This window comes from Salmo trutta, chromosome 32, assembly GCF_901001165.1.
Source record: "Salmo trutta chromosome 32, fSalTru1.1, whole genome shotgun sequence".
Classification (NCBI taxonomy): domain Eukaryota; kingdom Metazoa; phylum Chordata; class Actinopteri; order Salmoniformes; family Salmonidae; genus Salmo; species Salmo trutta.
In genome coordinates, this window is record NC_042988.1 from 6,600,451 (window position 1) to 6,626,733 (window position 26,283).

At 41.8% G+C, this 26,283-nt stretch overlaps 3 protein-coding genes across 10 annotated transcripts; all 3 read left to right on the forward strand.

Annotated features, from left to right (window-relative positions):
• Positions 1 to 2,240: 2,240 nt before the first annotated feature.
• On the forward strand, positions 2,241 to 6,493 carry LOC115170929 (SUMO-conjugating enzyme UBC9). Its single transcript, XM_029727312.1, has 7 exons — positions 2,241 to 2,345; positions 3,923 to 4,008; positions 4,109 to 4,192; positions 4,431 to 4,503; positions 5,063 to 5,172; positions 5,428 to 5,507; positions 5,703 to 6,493. The coding sequence occupies exons 2-7, from the start codon at positions 3,943 to 3,945 to the stop codon at positions 5,764 to 5,766; spliced, it is 477 nt and encodes a 158-aa protein (XP_029583172.1). The 5' UTR covers positions 2,241 to 2,345; positions 3,923 to 3,942; the 3' UTR covers positions 5,767 to 6,493.
• Positions 6,494 to 6,830: 337 nt separating this feature from the next.
• Positions 6,831 to 8,836, forward strand: cimip4 (ciliary microtubule inner protein 4). 4 transcript variants are annotated; one of them, XM_029727319.1, is made up of 5 exons: positions 6,831 to 6,874; positions 7,617 to 7,672; positions 7,813 to 7,945; positions 8,112 to 8,222; positions 8,464 to 8,836. In XM_029727319.1, exons 2-5 carry the CDS (start codon positions 7,625 to 7,627, stop codon positions 8,541 to 8,543), a joined length of 372 nt encoding a protein of 123 aa, XP_029583179.1. In that variant the 5' UTR covers positions 6,831 to 6,874; positions 7,617 to 7,624; the 3' UTR covers positions 8,544 to 8,836. The 4 variants fall into 4 exon arrangements, with proteins under 4 accessions (XP_029583179.1, XP_029583178.1, XP_029583174.1 ...); XM_029727318.1 differs by having other exon boundaries at positions 6,853 to 6,874; positions 7,591 to 7,672; XM_029727314.1 differs by lacking the exon at positions 6,831 to 6,874 and adding an exon at positions 6,956 to 7,101 and having other exon boundaries at positions 7,591 to 7,672.
• Positions 8,837 to 16,360: 7,524 nt separating this feature from the next.
• On the forward strand, positions 16,361 to 22,559 carry il2rb (interleukin 2 receptor, beta). Of its 5 annotated transcripts, none has more exons than XM_029727321.1 (10): positions 16,361 to 16,557; positions 18,012 to 18,097; positions 18,329 to 18,449; positions 18,581 to 18,665; positions 18,918 to 19,011; positions 19,332 to 19,468; positions 20,006 to 20,183; positions 20,436 to 20,547; positions 20,811 to 20,883; positions 21,507 to 22,559. In XM_029727321.1, exons 2-10 carry the CDS (start codon positions 18,028 to 18,030, stop codon positions 22,212 to 22,214), a joined length of 1,578 nt encoding a protein of 525 aa, XP_029583181.1. In that variant the 5' UTR covers positions 16,361 to 16,557; positions 18,012 to 18,027; the 3' UTR covers positions 22,215 to 22,559. The 5 variants fall into 5 exon arrangements, with proteins under 5 accessions (XP_029583181.1, XP_029583184.1, XP_029583180.1 ...); XM_029727324.1 differs by having other exon boundaries at positions 18,077 to 18,097; XM_029727320.1 differs by having other exon boundaries at positions 16,361 to 16,543.
• Positions 22,560 to 26,283: the final 3,724 nt, after the last annotated feature.

Below are 26,283 nucleotides of genomic sequence, written 5' to 3' on the forward strand. Positions count from 1 at the left end.
TATATTTGCCTTTATGGGTACAGGAACAATGGTGGCCATCTTGAAGCAAGTGGGGATAGCAGACTGGGATAGGGAGCGATTGAATATGTCCGCAAACACACCAGCCAGCTGGTCTGCGCATGCTCTGAGGACACGGATAGGGATGCCATCTGGGCCAACAGCCTTGTGAGGGTTAACACGTTTAAATGTCTTACTCACATTGGCCATGGAGAAGGAGAGGTGGGGCCCGCAGTCCTTGGTAGCGGGCCGCGTCTGTGGCAATGTATTATCCTCAAAGCGGGCAAAGAAGGTGTTTAGTTTGTCTGGAAGCAAGACGCCAGTGTCCGTGACGTGGCTGGTTTTCTTTTTGTAGTCCGTAATTTCCTGTAGACCCTGCCACATACGTCTCATGTCTGAGCCATTGAATTGCAATTCCACTTTGTCCCTATACCGACATTTCTCTTGTTTGATTGCCTTGTGGAGGGAATAACTATTCTGTTTATATTTGGCCATATTCCCAGTCATCTTTCCATGGTTAAATGTGTTAGTTCGTGCTTTCAGTTTTGTGCGAATGCCACCATCTATCCACGGATTCTGATTAGGGTAGGTTTTAATAGTCACAGTGGGTACAACATCTCCAATGCACTCCCTTATAATCTCACTCACCGAGTCAGCGTATAAATCGATGCGATTCTCTGAGGTTGCCCGGAACATTTCCCAGTCTGCGTGAACAAAACAATCTTGAAGCGTGGATTCCGATAGGTCAGACCAGCGTTGAATGGTTCTAGTCACGGGTACATCCTGTTTCAGTTTCTGCCTATAGGACGGTAGGAGCAAAATGGAGTTGTGGTCGGATTTGCCAAAGGGAGGGTGGGGGAGGGCCTTGAATGCATCGCGGAAGTTAGAGTAGCAGTGGTCCAGTGTATTGCCCGATCGAGTGCTGCAATCAATATGCTGATATAATTTTGGTAGCCTTGCTCTCAAATTTGCTTTGTTAAAATCCCCAGCTACAATGCAGCGTCCTAGAGTCCAGTGAAGTTCCGTGAGGGCCGTCGTGGTATCTGCATGAAGGGGGATATACACAGCTGTGAAAATAACCAACGAGAATTCTCTTGGGAGATAATATGGTCGGCATTTGATTGTAAGGAATTCTATGTCAGGTGAACAGAAGGACTTGAGTTCCTGTATGTTGTTATGATTACACCATGAGTCATTAATCATGAAGCATACAGCCCCGCCCTTCTTCCCAGAGAGATGTTTATTTCTGTCGGCGCGACGCATGAACAAACCCGGTGGCTGTACCGACTCCGACAACATATCCCGAGAGAGCCATGTTACTGTGAAACAGAGATTGTTACAATCGCTGATGTCTCTCTGGAAGGCAACACTTTCCCTAGTTTCTTTCACCTTTTTGTCTAGAGACTGGACATTGGTGAGTAATATACTCGGAAGCGGTTGGTGGTGTGCACGCCTTTCGAAGTCTGACCAGGAGGCCGCTCCGTCTTCCTCTTCTTCCGGCGACGTTGTTTTGGGTCAGCCTCTGGGATTTGATCCAATGTCCTGGGCGGTGGTCCGAACAAAGGATCCGCTTCGGGCAAGTCGTATTCCTGGTCATATTGTTGGTAAGTTGATGCAGCTCTTATATCCAATAGTTCTTCCTGGCCATATGTAAGAACACTTAAGATTTTCTGGAATAACCATGTAAGAAATAATACATAAAAAAACTAAATACTGCATAGTTTCCTAAGGACTCGAAGTGAGGCGACCATCTCTGTCGGCGCCATATTGCATGATCAGCGAAGGGAAGGAAGGCGGAGTGATGGTGAATCGGGTGTGAGGCAGCCTCACCGTTGCTTCCTCCTTCTCCTCAGACTGACCATAAGATGCAGACCATCAGTCCAGAAGGGATAAAAAGCCAATTGTTATGCTCACTTAAATGTTCTGATAAGAACAACATTGGCAGGGTAATTCAAGCGTAGCCAATATGCAGTGACAATGAATTTGGCATATAGCCTACTGCACAAACCTCATTGCTAAATAACTGTTTTTAATTGGTTAATTTTGCATTGGCATACGTTTAAATTATGTTTTTTTTATTATTATCTGAGCTGTAGATCACGGCTTTCAAAAGGTGGGTGACCACTGCTTTAACTGATAAAAAGCTTCGATATATATCTCCCCAAAAAATTGTACACCAGATGAAGCCAACACGACGCCACACCAAAGATGGCCGAAAAGAAAGTCCATCAAAGGTGCCCTGCGAAGTGCCTGTGGGTTATGTCGAGATAAACAAATTGAGGTCCTCTTTCTTTAGCGAGCTAACTAGCTGAATGCTATCGTTCAGGTATTCACATATGCGGTAACAGGTAAGGAAATCTCTCAATCTATAGATTTATGTCAGGGGAAATAACTTGGTCAAATTATTAGCACGAAAGTATCGTCATTAGTAAGCTGCTTTAGCTAGTTTTGATAGTAAAAAAATAAATAGGCGACGCAGCTCATTGTTTTTAGCCACCCCCTAGCTAATTTTAGCTAGCTAACGTTAGCAAACACCAACAAGCGAACGCCATCTAGACAGTATCAATTGAATTGAATTGTAAGGTAAGCAACTAACCATTTACCTGTAAACGAACTTCATTATATTAGCAAACTAGGCTTACAGGTGGGTGGATGTAAGTTGGTTGGCAAGTTTGATGATTTGTTGCTAATTAGACTGCTAGCAGGGTACCTAGCCAGCTAGCTACTGGCAATATCAATAACCAGAGCCATATGTAAGGGATAATCAACTAGGGGCTATGCCTCCAATGGATAATAATAAACAAAATAATGAACAAATCAAATTGTATTTGTCACATGCGTCGAATACAACAGGTGTAGACCTTACAGTGAAATGCTTACTTACAAGCCATTAACCAACAATACTTTAAGTTAAGTAAAACATAGAAAATAAAAGTAACATCATTAAACTGCAGCAGTAAAATAACAACAGCGAGGCTATACACAGGGGGTACCTGTACAGAGTCAACGTGGAAGGTGTGTTCCGCGGTGTGGAAGTAACCTTCCTCGGAGTTGGATTATTTTCCAGAGAACGCATAGAGCTCCTAGTTGATTATCCCTGGCTATAAATGAACACATTAGCTGCTAGAAATGTGTTCAACACCAATGAAGTAGTTAGCAAGTTTACTTCATAGTAGTTGCCTTGGTAACTAAACAAAACAGATTTGCTAGTTTATCAGGAGCGATCTACACAAGCAATTTGGTGTCTTGCACAAGTGATAGGCCTATTTCACCTAGTCTTGCCCAAGTGACAGATTTTTTTTCACCTAGTCTGCTCTGGGATTTGAACCAGCAACCTTGTGGTTACTGTCCCAAGGCTCTTAACCACTAGGCTACCTGCCAGGCACTTTCTAAATGTAATCTGTGAATTACTAGTCCAAAATTGGGATCAGTAAAGTAACTTTTGGATTACCCAGAATCAGTAATGTAATCTGATTACTTTCAGTTTCTTTTGGATTAAGAGACATTAGAAGAAGACAAAAAGAATCCATCAAACAAACACATTTGGTGTGTCATCCATTTGGTGGAACGTGTCTGACTTGTGGTCAGACACGTTCAGGTGGAACAAACTAAAACTAAATTGAATGTCATTGAGAAAACCAAGGAGTTATAATTTATTTTTTCGCAAACAATCCATGTAGTTTCAAATGTATCTGTAATCTGATTACTATATTTTCGGCTTGTAATGTAACTGATTACAGTGAGGTTTTTTGTAATAGTTTTACATGTAACTGATTACATGTTATCAGTTACTCCCCAACCCTTAACCCAACTATAGTATATCTTGGACATTTCTAATAAAAATGTTAGTTAGCAAAACCACTAGAGAACAAGGATGTGTAGCTATCTAGCCATGTTAATTGAGTGTTTTTATGTCTCCCCACAGGACTGTGTTAATGAGTAGAAATGTCTGGTATCGCTCTTAGTAGACTGTCACAGGAGCGCAAAGCATGGAGGAAAGACCACCCATTTGTGAGGAGCTACCATACAAACAATGAAAATAAAATTGTTATGATGATTTGCAGAAGGCAAACTTGTTCCTCAAAACGTATTTCCTCCCTCTCTCTCTCAGGGTTTTGTTGCTGTGCCTACCAAAAATCCTGATGGCACTATGAACCTTATGAACTGGGAATGCGCCATTCCAGGGAAGAAGGGGGTATGTCAGCTTTCACATTCTGTAGTTTTTATTCTAACAAGACCCAACAACCACTAGCAGTCTGTCAGAATGAGTAAACAGATACCATAGTGTTTCTTATAGTACATCAAAAAATGGCCAACACAAATGCAAACTGATGTATTCTCAGTTAAAGGTGTTTTTTTTTATAGTGTGTAGGCACTCCCTCGTGAGCTGGAACAATTAATGGATGTAATGACTATATTCTTCAATTATCTAGACACTGTGGGAGGGAGGCCAATACAAACTCCGAATGCTGTTCAAAGATGACTATCCTTCCTCGCCGCCAAAATGTGAGTAATCCTGCACATGGTTACCTCAATAAGAAAGTGTTGATGTCAGTGTCTGATCGATTTCCATTTGTTGGTTGATAGATAAGATTATTACATAATATCTATGTGCAACAAGGAAGTGACAAATGGGAAAAAAATCTTAACATTTACACAGCCATTTGGGGTGGGGCTTCTGTTCTAAGAAAAATGCATCAAATTCGATGTGAATTCAGATGGTCTACATCGCGCTCCCTGTGGGTGGGGGGGGGGGGGGGTTGTATCATGCTGCTCTTGCTTTCAGGAGAGTGACGGTGTAGCTTGTTTTTGACCAATAGAGCTAGAGCCTCCGTGTGGCAAGTTATTAGGAGATATCTAGGCTAATTAGTGGAAGATGGAATTAAAATTACATAACTAAAAGTTAAGAGAAGGTTAAGGATTCTTTTCTTAACTTTAACAATCCCAATTTAATTTTAACACCCCTGATGTGCAGTGTTTTGTTCCTAGTCATTTTTGATATCGATGATAAGGAAGTCAACAGAAATACTTTTTAATAGAAATCATCTATTCTATATCTTCTCAGGCAAGTTTGAACCGCCCATTTTCCACCCCAATGTCTACCCATCTGGCACGGTGTGTCTTTCCATCCTGGAGGAGGAGAAGGACTGGAGGCCAGCCATCACCATCAAACAGGCACACACACACACACACACACACACACACACACACACACACACACACACACAAATACATAAAGAATGGGAGAGGCATCAGTGATTTCACCGGTTTGGAGGAATGTACGACATTGGCTCAACAGGCATCAAATTACTGTATTTTTTATGTGGATCAATGCATGGTATTCCCTGGTCGAGTGATTGTCTTCTCATCTACATTGTTTTGTATTTCAATCCATTCTAGAAGCTGACTTCATCTGTTTTGTATTCACAGATCCTGTTGGGTATCCAAGAGCTACTCAATGAACCCAACATCCAAGACCCAGCACAAGCAGAAGCCTATACAATTTACTGGTGAGTTTCGGTTGAGATACTTTTCTCTTTTTGAACGTTGTACTGTGTAATTGATACAGGCAAAGGGACTCTTAGTGTGCTTTATAAGACACTTGCAAACATACACAATTCCACTTCGTTAAACTGAAAAGTATAGCCTTGTTGAGTAATACTCAATTTTATAATGGACTATTCCCCCTTTGTTTCCTCTTTTAGTCAGAACAGAATGGACTATGAGAAGAGGGTGAGGGCGCAGGCCAAGAAGTTTGCCCCCACATAAAGCTCAGCTGAACATCTGCCTGAGAAGCCTGATACAACACCTGGGTACTGAACAGCAAGCAGCACTTAGAGGACCAATCCAATGATCAATCTACAATTTGATATGTTCTTCTTTACATGAGAGAAATGTAATCTAGCCTACATGAGAGCCATTTTAAAACAAGAAATAATATTTTTGTCCAAATTTATTTTTGCCTAGTTCACTTCTAAAGCATGCTTAAAACACTTTCATATAATTTTAATAAGATGCTGTTTGCATTTGTGATCTGTAAATCAGGAAGCTACTTTGCCTGATATTTAGTCTTATCAAATATCACTTATTTAATAACAAATAATTTGAAATTGTAGTGTCTGATACATCATTTTGAAACTGAATCTGTACTTAAATAAATTACCCCCAAAAAAGCAGACAGAAAATCACCCAAACGTAAGTGAGCCTTATTTTTTCGAAATGTCTGGTCACATTGAATTTAATTGTAGATTTTTATTGGGAGGCCCCTTTAATAAGATGGATGTCAGAGCTGAGAGTGTGCTGCATAGAGAGCTGAAGAGGTTTACCTCCAAAGACTTGAGTGTATGTACATAATATAAATATGTAGGTCCATATGGATCTTATGTTCTTTTCTATTGTTTTAGCAAGTTGATATTTGTGTGTGGTATTAAAAGTAATGAACACATTTTAAATGTAAGAATTGTGAAATAAAGTTAATTGAATGGAAAAATACAAACTGTTTGTCTTTTTTCTTTGATAGTTGAATTTGTTATTGTCTGTGTGTGGTAAATGTACAGGATATTAGTATTTAGTAGGTAGGCTTTATTTGAACTGTTATGAGGGATTAAGGTATACACTTTATTTTCCTGTGGTGGTGTTATATTGAATAACTGAATGACCTTTAGCTTTGAATATGGAGTTCAAATTTCAGGTAATGCGCTTTACTGTATCCGATCCGCTTTTAGGATAATTGTGACATCATTATCCATTATCCTGTTACTCTTCACGCTGATTGGACGATGAGGGGGGGTTCAGAAAAATCTAATTTATTGAGGTAAGGTTAGCCGCAAGATCGCAAAAATACACAGTGACTGAGGCTCTGAATCATAGCACAGATGTAAGTATATTTAGGCTAACTTTTCTAATAAAATAATGTAAAATATAATTCCTCACTTTCGGGAATTCTTTGCCATGCACCTGACACGTGATAATTAAACGCGCCAACGATTGTTCTTGTAGCCCACCTGGCCCAGCTACAATGTATTCATGTCAGGAAAATAAGGTGGTCACATTTTTCCGGTTTGGTTCAGTTTGAGCTTTGGTTTAGGCTATGTCCTGATGAGGGTAAGATTTTATTTATAATATTTCATTTGAACGCTAATGCGGACACTACGGACAATACGCAGGCCTAGTCCTTCAGCGTTACTGTATTGTGTAAATTATCGATTTTGAAAGTAGACGCACCTGTCAACTGTGCAGAAGTAATCTTTTCCGCGGGAGGGCAGCCCAATATAATTCTCTGTTGGGTTTAAATGAACATTTTCAGTGCCAAATAGACCTTTTGAAAGCCAATACTCTGTCAAACAGTTAGTATAAATCGAGAAAAGTTTATTTTTAATATCTATGGATTAGCAGATGTTGATTTATGGCTCTTGGTTGCCCAAATGTTTGTGCATCAGTTTTATTATAAAGGATCTTGTAATGCTGCATCTTTTGATGGAACACTGGACAGTGAATGTTGACATGGGAAACCTACAGGACTGTACCAACAACAAGAACACTTGTGGTCAGGCAGCGCATTCTTTAGTTCTGTTCTCTGCTTACATTACCTAGAATCCTCTTCGCCTCTTGTTTGTTAGTCAAGGCAATGACCTCCACCGGCCAGCCGGAGACAACAGTTGGAGACATGCCGCAGGTCAGTAGCGTAGGAGAGGGATGGAATAATTCAGTTTAAGTGTCAAAACTTGGTATTCCACTACAACCTATGCACACTACTGAGCTCTCAACTATGTTTTTGCAACTGTGTGTGTCTGCATGTGTGTTTGTGTGTTGAAGGTGAGAGTTTTAGCATGCCCGGAGGTTCCTCCTCTCTTTCTGCCTCACTATACTGACACAGAGTCAGCCTTCGTCCCTCCCCACTGCTCCTACCACAGCCTGGGACACTGTCTGCGCACCAACATCTTTCCAGGTCAGTGTTGCACCAGGTCACTGTTGGGCATCCCTGATTCAGTATGATACCAAAGTGAATTATCAGCACAGGCAGTGACAAATACAGTCAAGGATTACTGTTCCTCTGTCTAATGCTCGTGTTCTTTTTTTTTTCCCTGTCCATGTTTCTATTCTATTCTTCCCAGGAGCTCCTCTGGTGTGGAAGTCCTTGGTAAAAGACTCCTACATCATTCACCCCTTGCCCGCCCCTCCTACAGACCCCCAGCGTTGGTACGGCCGCAAGACTGATGACATGGGTGGGTGACCTGCTGCTAATGCCACTTATTGCTATATCAACTATTACTACCAGTACCGCTCCAAGTAGTACTATGAATACAAATAGTGCTACAATATTCATAAAATGCTTTGATAATAAGCTAGATAATAGCTTATTTGATTACTACTACCAATGATATGACGATTAGGTCTATCCTTGCTACATCCACTTATACCCAAACTCCCTTTTCATTCTCCCTCCTTTTATTTGTTCTTTCATAGTGAAATGGACAGAAAGAAACATTGTGAACCAGAAGTTGAACAAGGCGCTAAAGGCAATGGAGAACAAAGGGTCTAAATGAGGCCATGGTGCAGTGGCCATTTCACACCCTCACCGCAGCGGCCATGCACCTTCCACGTCATTTACACCTCTTTTTACACATATATCTACATTCAAGCCCTTACAAATCCTTTCTGGTACACTTGGTCACGTATGCATGCACACACATGCACATGCACACACACACACACAACCATTGCCGCAAACTCTCAAAACGTACAAAACAACCCACGCAAAAACAACAATTTATATGTAGACACAAGTTCATGATCTCTCTTTTGCTGCAATAAAAGCAGAACAGCATCCTTCACCTTAGTTATCTGATGTTCTGTGTATTGTAGGGCTCATTTACTTCTGAGGGGATGTATTCATAGCTGTCATCAAAAAATGTACTCATAATACTGAAACCCACTGAAAGTGATTATATGTTAAACCTGTAATCTAATCCAGCTTCTATCGATATTCAGAAAAAACGGTAAAATGTAAATTCAGTTTACCAACAGAAGAAGATTACATAAACCACAATTAGGTGGTTACCACATCAACCAATGTTATTTTTAGGTTGGAAAGTTGTAGTAGCGACTTTGAAGTATTCTTCAAGTACTTTTTGCAGTAATATTGAAGAACATTTTTACTTAATCTGTGCACAAGTCTCAAATGTACATGTAAGTAGCTATAATCCCCCTGACCGTATTATCAATGAAGTTGCTGAAATGACAGGAATAAGAAACTGATGGAATGAATGAAACAGGAAAGAATGAAAATGCTCAAAGGATGACAACGGTTGGAGGGGATTTTTGTCTCGGATGTCTTTTTACCATGAAGAAGTAGCAGACTAATGCAAAGTGACAGCATCACTGACGTGGTTTCAACGAAAAATCACAGAAACGGTCTTTTTGTCACAACCTCATCTCTATCTTTGTTGTCGTGTTCGGTCTAGAGGCTATAGAGACTATCCATGCAGGGGCTTTAGAGGATAAAAGGTGTTTTTTGAAGTTATACTGATTCACTTTACTCACTCAACAACAAGACAAACTGTCATACCGAGCCCAGTGGAAAGAATACTGAGATGTTGTTAATAATTCATCTCAAAAGATCATGTTCTCCTTTCTCCTGCTGACATTTAGTGGGGGGTTTTGTGCGTCATGTTACTCTAACATATTTCTTGACTGGTGTCAAATTAGGGAAATTCCAAATTTATGGCCACTAATATGGAATTGGTCCCCCCTTTGCTGCTATAACAGCCTCCACTCTTCTGGGAAGGCTTTTTACTAGATGTTGGAACATTGCTGCAGGGACTTGCTTCCATTCAGCCTCAAGAGCATTAGTTAGGTAGGGCACTGATGTTGGGTAATTAGGCCTGGCTCGAAGTCGGCGTTCCAATTCCTCCCAAAGGTGTTCGATGGAGTTGAGGTCAGGGCTCTGTGCAGGCCTGTCAAGTTCTTTCACACCAATCTCGACAAACCATCTCTGTATGGTCCTCGTTTTGTGCACGGGGGCATTGTCATGCTGAAACAGGAAAGGGCCTTCCCCCAACTGTTGCCACAAAGTTGGAATCACAGAATTCTCTAGATTGTCATTGTATGCTGTAGCGTTAACATTTCCTTTCATTGGAACTAAGGGGCTTAGCCCAAACTATGAAAAACAGCCCCAGAACATTATTCCTCATCCACCAAACTTTACAGTTGGCACTATGCATTGGAGCAGGTAGCGTTCTCCCGGCACCGCCAAACCTAGATTTGTCCAAAGGATTGCCAGATGGTGAAGTGTGATTCATTACTTCAGAGATCGTGTTTCCACTCCTTCAGAGACCAATAGCTGCAAGCTTTACACCACTCCAGCCGACGCTTGGAATTGAGCACGGTGATCTTAGGCTTCTGTGCGTCACTTGGCTATGTAAACCCATTTCATGAAGCTCCCGAAGAACAGTTATTGTGCTGACGTTGCTTCCAGGGGCAGTTTGGAACTCGGTAGTGAGTGTGGCAACCGAGGATAAACTATATTTACGCGCTACTCACTTCAGCACTCGGCGGTCCCAATCTATGAGCTTGTGTGGCCTACCACTTCGTGGCTGAGCCGTTGTTGCTCCTAGACATTTCCACTTCACAATAACAGCACTTACAGTTGACCGGAACAGCATTAGCAGGGCAGACATTTACGAACTGACTTGTTGGAAAGGTGGCATCCTGTGACGGTGCCACGTTGAAAGTCACTGAGCTCTTCAGTAAGGCCATTCTACTGCCAATGTTTGTTTATTTTTTTATATATTTTTTGTTTCACCTTTATTTAGCCAGGTAGGCCAGTTGAGAACAAGCTCTCATTTACAAATCAAATCAAAGTTTATTTGTCACGTGCTGTCACGGGCGTCAAAAGGATTAGACCAAGGTGCAGCGTGGAATATGTTCATCTTGTATTTAATTGCCAAAAATGAACACTTTACAAATATAACAAAAATGACAGCCGACAGTTCCGTCAGGTACTTACAACAAAACAGAAAGCAACTACCCACAAAAAACAAAGGAAAAAACAGGCTGCCTAAGTATGGCTTCCAATCAGAGACAACAATAGACACCTGCCTCTGATTGGAAACCATACCCGGCCAAAACATAGAATGCCCACCCACCTATCACACTCTGGCCTAGCTAAACAGAGAAAACACAGCTCTCCTAGGTCGGAGCGTGACACGTGCGCCGAATACAACCTTACAGTGAAATGCTTACTTACAGGCTCTAACCAATACTGCATAAAAGGTATTAGATGAACAATAGGTAAGTAAAGGGGGAAAAAAACAGTGAAAAGACAGTGAAAAACAGTAGCGAGGCTATAAAAGTAGCGAGGCTACATACAGATACCGGTTAGTCAGGCTGATTGAGGTAGTATGTACATGTAGATATGGTTAAAGTGACTATGCATATATGATGAACAGAGAGTAGCAGTAGCGTAAAATAGGGGGTGGCGGGTGGTGGGTGGCGGGACACAATGCAGATAGCCCAGTTAGCCAATATGCGGGAGCACTGGCTGGTTGGGCTAATTGAGGTAGTATGTACATGAATGTATAGTTAAAGTGACTATGCATATAAGATAAACAGAGAGTAGCAGCAGCGTAAAAGAGGGGTTGGGGGGCACACAATGCAGATAATCCGAGTTGCCATTTGATTACCTGTTCAGGAGTCTTATGGCTTGGGGGTAAAAACTGTTGAGAAGCATTTTTGTCCTAGACTTGGCACTCCGGTACCGCTTGCCATGCGGTAGTAGAGAGAACAGTCTATGACTGGTGTGGCTGGGGTCTTTGACAATTTTTAGGGCCTTCATTTACCACCTGGTGTAGAGGTCCTTGATGGCAGGCAGCTTAGCCCCAGTGATGCACTGGGCCGTACACACTACCCTCTGTAGTGCCTTGTGGTCGGAGGCCGAGCAATTGCCGTACCAGGCAGTGATGCAACCAGTCAGAATGCTCTCGATGTTGCAGCTGTAGAACCCTTTGAGGATCTCAGGACCCATGCCAAATCTTTTCAGTTTCCTGAGGGGGAATAGGCTTTGTCGTGTCCTCTTCATGACTGTCTTGGTGTGTTTGGACCATTCTAGTTTGTTGGTGATGTGGACACCAAGGAACTTGAAGCTCTCAACCTGCGCCACTACAGCCCCGTCGATGAGAATAGGGGCGTGCTCAGTCCTCCTTTTCCTGTAATCCACAATCATCTCCTTAGTCTTGGTAACGTTGAGGGAGAGGTTGTTATTCTGGCACCACCCGGCCAGGTCTCTGACCTCCTCCATATAGGCTGTTTTGTCGTTATCGGTGATCAGGCCTATCACTGCTGTGTCGTCTGCAAACTTAATGATAGTGTTGGAGTCGTGCCTGGCCAAGCAGTCGTGGGTGAACAGGGAGTACAGGAGGGGACTGAGCACGCACCCCTGGGGAGCTCCAGTTGTGAGGATCAGCGTGGCAGATGTGTTGCTACCTACCCTCACCACCTGGGGGCGGCCCATTTGGAGACAAAACGGATGGCACAGTGATAGACCACATCCAGTTTGCTGAGTAGAGTGCTGGAGGCTATTTTGTAAATGACATCGCCGAAGCCAAGGATTGGTAAGATACCCTCGTAAAACTGACTATGTTTGGCAGCATGAGTGAAGGATGCTTTGTTATGAAATAGGAAGCCGATTCTAGATTTAATTTTGCATTAGAGAGGCTTAATGTGAGTCTGGAAGGAGAGTTTACAGTCTAACCAGACACCTAGGTATTTGTAGTTGTCCACATGCTAGTAGACGGGCGGGCGGGTGTGGGCAGCGATCGGTTGAAGAGCATGCATTTAGTTTTACTTGCATTTAAGAGTAGTTGGAGGCCACGGAAGGAGTGTTGTATGGCATTGAAGCTCATCTGAAGGTTTGTTAACACTGTCCAAAGAAGGGCCAGAAGTATACAGAATGGTGTCGTCTGCGTAGAGGTGGATCAGAGAATCACCAGCAGCAAGAGCGACATCATTGATATATATACAGAGAAAAAAGTCGGCCCGAGAATTGAACCCTGTGGCACCCCCATAGAGGCTGCCAGAGATCCGGACAACAGGCCCTCCGATTTGACACACTGAACACTATCTGAGAAGTAGTTGGTGAACCAGGCGAGGCAGTCATTTGAGAAACCAAGGCTGTTGAGTCTGCCGATAAGAATGTGGTGATTGACAGAGTCGAAAGCCTTGGCCAGGTCGATGAAGACGGCTGCACAGTATTGTCTTTTATCGATGGCGGTTATGATATCGTTTAGGACCTTGAGCTTGGCTGAGGTGCACCCATGACCAGCTCGGAAACCAGATTCCATAGCGGAGAAGGTACGGTGGGATTCGAAATGGTCGGTGTTCTGTTTGTTAACTTAGCTTTCAAAGACTTTAGAAAGGCAGGGTAGGATAGATATACATCTGCAACAGATTGGGTCTTGAGTGTCTCCCCCTTTGAAGATGGAGATTGCATGGCTGTGTGCTTGATTTTATACACCTGTCAGCAACGGGTGTGGCTGAAATAGCCGAATCCACTAATTTGAAGGGGTGTCCACATACTTTTGTATATATGGTGTATCTTATTTTAAATAAGTGTGGGTGTCACAAGCACTTTCATTATGTGGCCTTGAATTAAAAGCCTTAGCCCAGCCGTAAATTTTCACTTCATTCTAAAAATAGAAAACTAATTAGTCTTCCAATTATATAATATTTCTAAAATGAAATGTTTGAACACCAAATGAGACTCATTGTGGAGTTTAGGATATGATTTCAATCTGATTAGAATGATAGAATCTGGGCCCCATTTATAGTAATTACAAAACACTTTCTACTAAGCTAACATGGAATTGTTTTAAGATGGTCATACCAATGATCATTTAGCTATTTGATTTAGAATTTTATGGCCCTTTGGGTATCTTTTTATTGAATTTCTTATTATTTGATTAAACATTGAATTTGGCCTTACTGCTACTAGCCCATAGAAATGCATTGATTAACAGATTCATACATGGACAAATACATAGTTGAAAAATACATCAAAAGTAAGTAAAGTGTTTGTCCTATATCTGAGAGATATATGAAAGATCAGGAAATTATTACATATATTTTTTGCCCATATTGAACCTTTTTTTTAGGGGCGCTAAACTACTTCCATATATTCTTCCATTATATTTTTAAACTGGTATCGGGCTATTTTCTGACGAGTCTTGTGGGCGCCCTAGAGCAAAACGGAGAACACCATCGTGTTCATGAGGTAATAATAGTTTGCATGTGGTGCTTCATTTTATCGGGTGGACAACAGTCTGAAAAAGAACATGTTGCACCTTAACACCCAACTTTTCGAGCAATACCTCAAAAAGGCCTATAGTTAGCAAACTACAGAGGTGTTGTGATATGATTAGCACACCTTCTCTTTTTAAAACGTTGTTCTCACCTCCTCCCATCGTACACCACAGTCCCCATCCCCCCCACCCCCCCTGTGGTCTACAGATGGAGATTGTTTTTCTTATTGCCTCTGTACACAAATTCCACATAACATTGAGGCCTAGCACCAACTTCCTGCCACAAAGCGGACTCTGACCTTTCAACAAGCGTTGTGTGTGTCACCTACACCACCCCCGCCTCTCTTCTGCAAGCCTACCTATGCTGCAGAGTGAAAAGTACTCAGCCAGAACCCATATATCTGGGGGTGTCAAAGTGCCATCATGGCCAAACCAACGCATTCACTCGCGTTCTGTGAACAAACAGGCAGTTGTTGCAACATAAGCCTGAACTTCACTTTGTTGAATTTCTCACCGTTCACAAAGAGTGTTTCTACAATGCCCTCCTGTACCAAAAGATAAAGCATGAGTTAAGATGTGCAGATACACTTCACAGGACCTGCTCATCTCAGTGTGCTAAGCATCTACTACAGCATGTATTTTGTAATGTTGTAACAAGTAGAGGTTTCCATCGGTTTCTATGATAAAAGGATGATTTTCATTTTCAATACAAATTCATTCCACTACATTGATTTATACAAAGCATTTAATGTAACCGTGTGACATAAAATAGCTATCTACCTATTGCTTATGTTGTTTTGTATGTCACATAATATGTAAGTATGTGATAGAAATCCAACAATGGAGGAAATGGGTATCATGCTGCATGACACCACAGACAAAAAATACTCCCATCTATGAGGAAAAAGCCTGTCTATGGCTACAAAATGAGATGTCCGATGACCTTTGCATTGTCATACTAACTCAGTTCATCTTTCTATTGCCATTTCTACTTCTGCATTTTATTGACTTTCACAAGGATCTTTTGACTCCACTATCCATTTACTACTAGCTTGAAACCTTTTTGTGACCTGACTTGCTTTCATGAGGGATCTACAGTATATTGGAAAACCTTTGTATATTTTAACACGTGTCTAATTGTAGTGTATTCACCTTACGCCTTGATCACACCGACAGTGTCATTGCGTAAATTGGGACACAGCATCATACGTGTGCAACAAAAGTTCAATATTCACCTTCTGCTACCATTTCTGTCAAGCCGTCTACGCATACAGTTTGACCCATACGTTCGATGAATCCAATCCAACGTATGCACCACACAGAACGCACTGCAACTGCCTCTCCGACGCAATGTTACAAGGCAAATGTAGCGTTCCATTGGAAATGAATGTACTTCTGTTGTACCAAAATGCAATGATGCTGTCGGTGTGATCGAGGTGTTACTCTGCCAATCTGGTGCTGCAATTTGTGAAACCACCTGACATTTCAGTGTGAACGTGCGTCTCTGTTCTAGCCTACTTTACTGGTGCTCGACTGAAACAGGATGCGGTGTATTCACTATTTTTACCTTAACACATGAAGGGGCTCAGGGGCCTAATGGCTTTGCTTGTAGAGTATGTGTTGTAGAGAAGTGTTTCTCAATCCTGGTCCTAGGAAGGGCTACCACATTTTTGTTTTGGACTAAGCACTAATGCACTTAATTGAACTAATCAACTCATCATCAAGCCTTTAATATGAATCAGGTGTGTGGGGGCTAGGGCAAAAACAAAAACCCTTTGTGTCTCAAAAAAAACAAAAAAAAACAATAACCCTTTGTGTCTCCAGGACCAGGGTTGATAAACACTGTTGTAGAGAATGGTAATTATAAGTTGTTTTTTTATCTTCAGGGTTTTGTGTGGCTTCCTGCAAGACACAGGCAAATGTCAGCCTTAGCGAGAGGTTGTGGTTACGTGTGTCACCATGAAATGTCATTGGGCACTTCAATCGAGAGGGAGAGAGCGAGAGAGAGAGAGAGCGGTAGGAAGCAGGAGAGAACGATAGAGACAGAGTGAGAGAGCGCTAGAGGCACAGAGAGAGACAGTCACAAAGGGAGGGACAGACAGACAGACAGACAGACAGACAGAGACCTACCTGAGACTAAGGAGACAGAGAGGAGAGAGCATCTGCAAAAGTCAAATAGTAAAAACAGAGCAAAGTAAAGAGGAGAACAGAATGAGGACTGTGCTGACACTTCGACCCTGACTAAGAGGGTAAGTCTGACGAGGTAGAGAACCAATTTGTTTGCATGAGCACTTACTCTTTGTAAGATTCAACTTAGATTTCAATTTTATAAAAAAAAAAAAACGTATCATTGAGTATCATTCTTGTTATCATCTAGATGTCAGCCGCATCATTGTAATATGTAGTAATTTAAAACTAATCCTTAGGGCGGCAGGTAGCCTAGTGGTTAGAGTGTTGAGCCACCACGAAGGTCGCTAGTTTGAATACCCAAGCCAACAAGGTGAAAAATCTGTTGATGTGCCATTGAGCAAGGCACTTAACCCTAATTTGCTTGATATTACTATGGCTGACCCTGTAAAACAACACATTTCACTGCACCTATCTGGCGTGTGACAATACATCAATAGTATATATATATATATATATATATATATATATATATATATACACGTTTTTTACATCTAGGCCAACCTGGTGAGTCTGTCTAACAAGCACTCAAGAGGATAGTGTTTAGACTGTCTAGTTTTTTATCAGTCTATTGGTGCAAACAAACTTGAACATCAGCCTATTCAGGGGAGACAAGGGTACAAAAGGTTTTCTCATTGAGAGTTCAACATTAGGTCATGCAGTATTCAGCAGTCTCTGGATGAATGTGTATTCTGCACATATATCAATTCAAGAGGAGTTTCTGTTGCTGCCTTTAGAGTGCCTACCAAAACTCTTGGGCCTGTGACGGAAAGATTTTAATGTCGAATACAATCAAGTCAGGACGTCCCTTATTTTTTTTATTTTTTTTTATTTCACCTTTATTTAACCAGGTAGGCAAGTTGAGAACAAGTTCTCATTTACAATTGCGACCTGGCCAAGATAAAGCAAAGCAGTTCGACAACATACAACAACACAGAGTTACACATGGAGTAAACAACATACAGTCAATAATACAGTAGAAAAAAAATAAAATAAGACTATATACAATGTGAGCAAATGATGTGAGATAAGGGAGGTAAGAGCAAAAAAAAAAAATGCCATGGTGGCAAAATAAATAAAGTATAGCAAGAAAAACAATGGAATGGTAGATTTGTAGTTTGAAGAAAGTTCAAAGTTCAAATATAAATAATATGGTGCAAAGGAGCAAAATAAATAAATACAGTAGGGGAAGAGGTAGTAGTTTGGGCTAAATTATAGATGGGCTATGTACAGGTGCAGTGATCTGTGAGCTGCTCTGACAGCTGGTGCTTAAAGCTAGTGAGGGAGATAAGTGTTTCCAATTTCAGAGATTTTTGTAGTTCGTTCCAGTCGTTGGCAGCAGCTGCTGTTCTATGCAACTGTTACTCAGGATTTGTACTGTCTAAATGTTTCTGGTGTTCCAATGCTCTGTTATAACAGCCTCTTCATCTTTAGTTTTCATCATCTTTGTTTTAAATTTAAGCAGTGGTAGTAATGGCCAAGACTCTGTAAGTGACAGTTTCTTAATCTATGTCATCTTTTGTTTTCCAGTTAGACAGTGGTGGTAATGATGTGGTCCGTGCTTCACCTGCTGTTCCTGCTCTCTGTTCCAACAGGCTTCACTCACAACCTCCAAGGTAACTAGTGACTTCATGTTACTCTCAGCCTATTCATTCAGATAAGATCTGTGAAAAACAAACAGTACTTGCACCTTGTGGAGAAACACAATTTATTGATTGAATTGCCCCCCCCCCCCCTGCAAAATGTAAGTCAGATTTGTGAAGTTGGTGAGTTTGTGGATTTTAAAATGATGTGTTACTATACAGTAATAATATTTTTGGTTTACCTTTGCTGTCTTTCCCTCCAAGGACTGTTTTGTGTGAATGACTACATCAACAATATCACCTGTGTGTGGAACAGCTCAGCAATAGATCCAGACGTGGCCTGCCAGCTCCTCGGTACAAATGAAAACTTTAAGAGAAATCTTTGGTAAGGAATATTTTTTTGTCTGTCTTTATTATTACTGCAATACAGAAAATGACGGCATTGTGTTTTGAGGTATAAATGCATCCCTGTGTAATATTGAGAGTTTTACTTTTCATTTATTTTGTTTTGTATAGCAATAGTAGTTGCGATCTCAAACCCATCGATATGCCGGGGCAAGGTCATTCTTTCAGAGGCTGCAGTATTGTCTTTGAGGGCCATGTAAGTTTTTCCTGATATCAGAATTATATACAGTATGTAATTCTCCATATATATATTATTGTTCATATATGTTATTGTACATATCAATTTCATTGTTTTCTGTAAATCTATCAATTCCTATTTTATTTTTCAAGTATATTTTTAATAAAACTGCTTGTGAAAATGAGAATTTTCACACAAATGTAGAACAGATGCTAGGAGTTCTTACTTTAATAAACATGCCATCTGCTTTCTGACTGTGTTTCTCTACAGTATTTCAGTTCAGCCGAGCACCTCCCCAGCATTAAGGTGGGGTGTAACGGGTCTGAGGAGGTAAACCTCAGAAGATACAAACCTATCAACCACAGTGAGTGTCCACTTTTTCAGTGTTCTCTTTTGTCTAGTGTACCTGCGAGAGTAGCCTCTCACTAAATAGCCGTTCTTCCTCACTGGTTCATTTTAGAGTTTGATTCTTGCATGGGTACATACATATTCAATACTGAATGTATGTACCACTATCAATGTAAACGTTGCTTTGGAAAGCATCTGCTAAATGACAACATTATTAAGTCTTCAGGTCTCAGACAAGATTACCCATCACCTGACTGTAGTTCACCAAACTGCCTCCTCTATATTTCCACTTCATGGTATTAGATGACTGTGACATCTCCCACTGTTTCCTTACAGTTAAGATGCATCCTCCTGGTAACCCGGTCATCATCAATGGGACTAATGCCACCTGGAGTGCTGGTAGTCCGCTGTCTAAGAAGATCTTTCAATATGAGTTCCAGGTGAAGGTGAAGAGGGAAGACCAGCTATGGGAGGTGAGTGAGACAGACAAACCATTGTGTGGGTGGGTGTGAAAGTGTGTGGTATTGGCTGAACGCAGTATTCCTGCTGAATGAGTTATAGTGAATCTAATTAGTGGGTATAATACCGGCGCCTGAGTGATTTTTGGCGGATTCTTCGCTTCCACAGACAGCAAAGCATGATGTGTGTACATTTTGAGTTATCTAGAGGAGAAAAAAAATGCACACCTATTTAGGCGAGGTGCTGGTTAGCGGAGTGGAAAACTTGAAAATAAAGGAGAGCTGCACACTCTAGGAGCTCAGATGCAAAAATGTAATGTCCACCGTTTCGGGTGGACATCAGGGTATAATACCCTGATGAAGACAGCTCGCCTGTCGAAACGTTGGACATTACATTTTTGCATCTGAGCTCCTAGAGTGTGCAGCTCTCCTTTATGTACATTTGAGTTATACACACTCATCTCAAATCAGGATTTCAGCCTAAATAGTTTGAGAGTCTTGTAGCTTTGTAGTGATTATGCTTATTTTTGTTTACCTGTCTGTCTCTGTCAGGAGGCCCGGAGTTTGACCAGACTAAAGCAGGAACCGTGGATGGAGCTAGATGTGGAGGAGAGTGGGATTCATCACATCAGGCTGAGAGTCAAGCCGACCCGACCCGCCTCTAGCCACTGGAGTGAGTGGAGCCCCACTGCCTCCTGGACATCAGAGGGCGAGGTCTCACCAACCTTTGGTACGTTTGATGCCATGCCATGCCACAAACTAAAACCTTACATCTACTATATGTTCAGTCATGCAGAAGACTCTCTTTCCCATCCAGAAAAACTGACAGTCGGTGCGTAGTGAAGTTCATGCGGCCCATACAGGAATAAAACAAATTTTCTGGTCTCAAAAATTGTGTTTAACGACCCGTGATAATTGCATTAAATGCATCCAGATGCATTACGGAGACCTATAACCGTGCTCCCATTCTCTGGTGTTTCAGTGGACACAGTGGAGTCCCCGGACCTGACTTTGTGGCTGGTGTTAAGTGGTGCGTTTTTCACTCTCATCGTTGTCATTTTGCTGGTCTTCTACAAAACTCATACAAACAATAGGTGAGTAATGCGTAAAGGTGGATTATATGAGCACGTGTATGTATTGTTGGCTCAGATCAGAGTGAGACCTACAACCTTTGGCTCAGTGAGTTAATTTGGTCTTTTGATGTCGGGGGCTTGATTTTATCATTGGTTACATAATCCAATATGAAGCAGATTTTGCGTTCAGGACCTTAGGTCTGTTTGGGTATGTAGTGTCAAGTTAATTCTGGGACAGACCCAAGATGGCTTGTTAAAATCCATGTTGTTTTGGTGCACTATAGGAAACACCAGTATGTGCCTGACCCCGCCAAGTACTTCCAGCCACTTAACTCTGTCCACGGTGGAAACTTTCAGGTACCTGGAAAATACTCCAACTTCCTGCTAAACTTGAAACCTGTTGAACCAATAAAATTCTGTGTATGTGGTTTTATTCACTAGCGTGAATGTTTTCTTGATATGAAAACCTAGTGGACGGCCTAATATAATATTCTGGAACCTGGTTGAGTGGATATATCCGCATTTATGTCCATATTTAACTTGACTTACTACTTACTTACATTTGATGCTTAGAGTTGGGAACAGTCTCTTTAGTTGCCAGTAAAAGGATATAGTGCCCAGCCACAGTAAAAACCAAAGGGAAACGTTAGTCATGAGCACAGGCCCCTTGGTGTGGATTCTCTGATGGTTTGAATTCCTTGCATTAACAGTTAGATGCAGACATAGACACGCTCTCTCTACCACACGCACACATTAACACACCAATAAACTCACACATGCACTCCTTTTAGACTTACGAACAAGCACACACTGATCTTGCAGCAACTTTCAAAACTTGATACTTGCCAGTGTAGATGCAGTAACATATTTATCCTTTGTCATTTTGCCTAAGTATCTCCATAACTTTCAATTTCACCAATAACTGTGACACTGTACAGAGCTGTGTATACTGACGTGTGTCTCTGGCCCTCCCCATGCAGAAATGGCTGAGCCCCTTGTTTGCTCCAGAGTCCTTCATCACCGCCCAGCCCTGCGAGGCCATCTCCCCCGTGGAGGTGTCTGGAACAGAAGTCTGGGACATCACCGACTCCACTAGCTCCACCACCGCTGCCTTTCTCCTAAACTCGGACCCCAACACTCCCTCTGATGGCTGGAACAGCAGCGGCCAGTCCTCCTGCTTCTCCAACATCGGCTACTTCTACCCCAAATACCCCAGCAGCCTCTTCATTGAGTCTTGCCCCGTCTACTTCACCTACCAGGGGGACCACAGCTCTCTCTCCTCCACATCCTCCTCCTATGAGTGCTTGGAGCGTCTCGGTCGGCTGCAGAGCCAGCCCCTGAGCCCAGACTCTGGATTCGGCATGGAGAGCCTAGCGGGGGAGGACCAGGTGGAAGAGGAAGGAAAGGGTAAGAAGGAGAGGAATGTGGTTTCAGTTGCCCCTCCTCTTGTCCTACCAGTCTCCCTGCCTGCTCGGATCCCTCCAGGCCCTCACCATCCCCTGAGTCTCCCCCAACTCCCCCTTCATAATCCTGAGTCAAACCCTGCCATGGCGTCTAGCGGCAGTTACAATGCCTGGCCAGTAGAGGCTGCTCTAGGCAGATCCTCCTCAATGACAGTGGAACCCAGTTGTAGTGGCTATTTGACCATTAAAGAGCTGCAGAATACCTACAGCAACAAGTCTATTTGAACAATGCATTTTTCACTCAATTTGCATTTTAGTTAAGCTGTGAACTTATTCTTCGTGCAAGCTATGACACAAGGCTCAGATAATGCAGGTACAAAGTGCCAACCAATGATTTTTTACATGGAAAGTATTGTAGAGTTTTAAGTATGTAGCTTATTCGTATTTTATATACATTTTGTATATTACTTGTACTACTATTGAGGCAGCTGGTTTGCCAATGCATTGTTACTTTATCTCAGATAGTTAGTGCTGCTAGTTGTTTTTGTCTTTAAATGTGTTCACTGACAGCTTGTTTGTATGAAGACCTGAATAAAACCTCTGACAGAAGAGAAGTGGGTCAGCCTTAAACTTCCTGTGTTTGTGGCCTTTGGTTGCAGTGAGGAGTGGGCAAGTGGTCCTGCTGTGTGTGTTCGTGTATGCATGTGTGTGTGTTTGCGTGCGTGTGCATCAGTGGCGGTCGGTTCCGTTTAAGATGAGGGAGGACCATTTTAAAAAATGTATGAGCATGGCCATATTTCTATTACAGCATATTGGATGACTGTCATTCATATTCATTTCACCCAGTTCAATGTAACATCAATAGGTTTATGCTACTACATGATGCTCAAATTTTCTCTATGCCCATCATGAGGTTGTTACAACCTAGCCTATGAATGAAAGTTTACAACGTAGGGGCACACAGGTCGAGAGAAAAATTAAAGATGACAGACAGTGACACATTGACAGACAGTGACACATTCAATCCCGTCTTGCACACTCTTGCCTGCATCTATCTGATCTAGGGTGTAGTCATTGAGAGTTTATATTGTACAAATTCAGGTATTTTTTTATCTCCGTTCCGTTTAAGAAACATTTTAACAGAATCGGTGGAATGAATACACCCTTGATCACGTGTAAACACAGTTCACTTTCATAGCAGCCACGTTGTATTCCTTCTTGCATCTATGCACTCTCCTCCTCTCACCTTTTCCCTTCGCTTTTGGACTTCAATGTACAACACATCAGCTGCATGTGACCATGTGAAAAAACCTTTCCAAGACAAACGATATCATACCCGCTACACACAGCCTACATCATTGTCACCATATTAGCTAAAGTAACGTCATAGTCAACATAGCAAATAGAACCTTCTAACGCGTTAGTAAACCCACTACAGTCATGCAGTAACGTTACAGTGTTCAGTCAGTAAGCAGTTTAGAACTTGCCCCGGTGGCAATACATTTGTAAAACCAAAAGCTTACCTTGAATTGGAAGTGTTCCAATGTTGTGTTGACTAGTCATAGCTAACATCCCTGTGTTTGAGCAGGGTGTTTGAGTGCTAAACTAGCTAGCTGCATTTGCTAGCTAAGTAAGTGAAACTGGAAAAACAATGACAATCTCTCTCTTTCTCTCTTGCTTCTCCTTCATTTTGGAAGAAATGAATTTGTTCAAAACGGTTAAACTATTGTCTTTCTCTCTCTTTGAGTCAACTACTCACCACATTTTATGCACTGCAGTGCTACCTGTAGCTTATGCTTTCGGTACTAAATTCATTCTCTGATTCTTTGATTGGGTGGACAACATGTCAGTTCATGCAAGAGCTCTGATAGGGTGGAGGACATCCTCCAGAAGTTGTCATAATTACTGTGTAAGTCTATGGAAGGGGTTGAGGACCATGAGCCTCCTAGGTTTTGTATTAAAGTCAATGTAATGATAACTAACAAACTTCCGTACTTGACAGTGTTCCGTACACGTGACCATATTTTAGCGCCCCCAAAAATTCATACTTCCAGGTCAAATGTAATATGAATACCATTGTAAAGCACAATTTCTCCACTTTCCAGCAAAACCAATAACGCGACCTTCATGCTGCCCGTCTCTGCATGATTGAAGAAGGCAATGGAGCTCCACCCGGTCTTTTGAAAAATTGCGGTGGGGGAAGCGAAAACTACTGAGTAGTATTGAAAGGGGGAGAGATGTTGTGTGGGGAAACTGCTTTTTTCACCCGATTTGTCCAATTTATCACCTCTAAAATTTCTATAAAACAATATAAAGAGTTTATATAATGTGTCATTATTTTTTGAATAGGGTTTTTAGGGCGGCGCTAAAGTTATCTTCACAAGTAAACTGCGGCTGTGTCGCGGCTTTTGAGAGTCATGATGGCTTGCAGAGATGATGCGAAAAATGTATGCATTCAGTTGTACAATTGACTAGGTATCCCCCTTTCCCTGTCCCTTTCACCTTCTTGTTTTTAATCTGCAAGAGAAGCTCTACCCCTGGTGGAAAGACACTGTATGTCACACAATGTGTTGCATAATGCGTGCCGTACGATACGTCATAATGTATTGTGCAGCGTTAGAAGGGTCCGTTTTTTCAACTTTTCTCAAATACATTTGCTCTATTACCATGTCAATTAAAGCTGGAAGAGAAAAGCAGTTTACACCCCGGATTTTGATGCCAACACAATCGCTACAGTCCCATTAGTTTTCATCGCAGCATCGTTTGAATGCTGCGGTACGCAAAACCTGTACGGAACTGTGTTAGCTATCGTTACCCAGAGGAGGACGGAAACTAGCGGTCCTCCGTCTACACCATGGTGCTACCCTACAGAGTGCTGTTGAGGCTGTTGTAGACCTTCATTGCAACACAGTGTGTTTGAATGAATTATTTGGTGACGTGAATATATTTGGTATAGTTTTATTAAAAAAGTCTAACTTTTGAACTGTTTTACCATTTAAAAAAATGAAATTCACTGAGGATGGTCCTCCCCTTCCTCTTCTGAGGAGCCTCCACTGGTGTGTATGTACAGTTACACCTTAACAAAATACATTTAAACTCAGTTTTTCACAAAAAGGTCATTTAGGTCATTTAGGATCACCACTTTATTTTAAGAATGTGAAATGTCAGAATAATAGTTGAGTGATTTATTTCAGCTTTTATTTATTTCATCACATTCCCAGTGGGTCAGAAGATTACATACACTCAATTAGTATTTGGTAACATTGCCTTTAAATTGATTAACTTGGGTCAAATGTTTCAGGTAGCCTTCCACAAGCTTCCCGCAATAAGTTTGGTGAATTTCGACCCATTCCTCCTGACCGAGCTGGTGTAACTGAGTCAGGTTTGTAGGCCTCCTTGCTCGCACACGCTTTTTCAGTTCTGCCCACAAATTTTCTATCGTAATGAGGTCAGGGCTTTGTGATGGCCACTCCAATACCTTGACTTTGTTGTCCTCAAGCCATTTTGCCACAACTTTGGAAGTATGCTCGGGGTCATTGTCCATTTGGAAGACCCATTTGCGACCAAGCTTTAACTTCCTGACTGATGTCTTGAGATGTTGCTTCAATATATCGACATAATTTTCTTTCCTCATGATGCCATCTATTTTGTGAAGTGCACCCGTCCCTCCTGCAGCAAAGCACCCCCACAACACGATGCTGCCACCCCCGTGCTTCACGGTTGGGATGGTGTTCTTAACTTTGGAAGCCTCCCCCTTTTCCTCCAAACATAACGATGGTCATTATGGCCAAACAGTTCTATTTTTGTTTCATTAGACCAGGGGATACCTCTCCAAAAAGTACCACATTTGTCCCCATGTAGTCTGGCTTTTTTATGGCGGTTTTTAGCAATTGCTTCTTCCTTGCTGAGCGGCCTTTCAGGTTATGTCGATATAGGACATAGATCATTTTGTACCTGTTTCCTCCAGCATCTTCACAAGGTCCTTTGCTGTTGTTCTGGGATTGATTTGCATTTTCACACAAAAGTACGTTCATCTCTAGGAGACAGAATGCATCTCCTTCCTGAGTGGTATAACGGCTGCGTGGTCCTATGGTGTTTATACATGCGTACTATTTTTTGTACAGATGAATGTGGTACCTTCAGGCGTTTGGAAATTGCTCCCAAGGATGAACCAGGCTCGTGGAGGTCTTCAAATAATCTGTTTGTAAACAAGATGACGTGTGTCATGCATAATGTAGATGTCCTAAACCGACTTTCCAAAACTATAGTTTGTTAACAAGAAATTGGTGGTGGTTGAAAAACGAATTTTAATGTCTCCAACCTAAGTGTATGTAAAATTCCGACTTCAACTGCA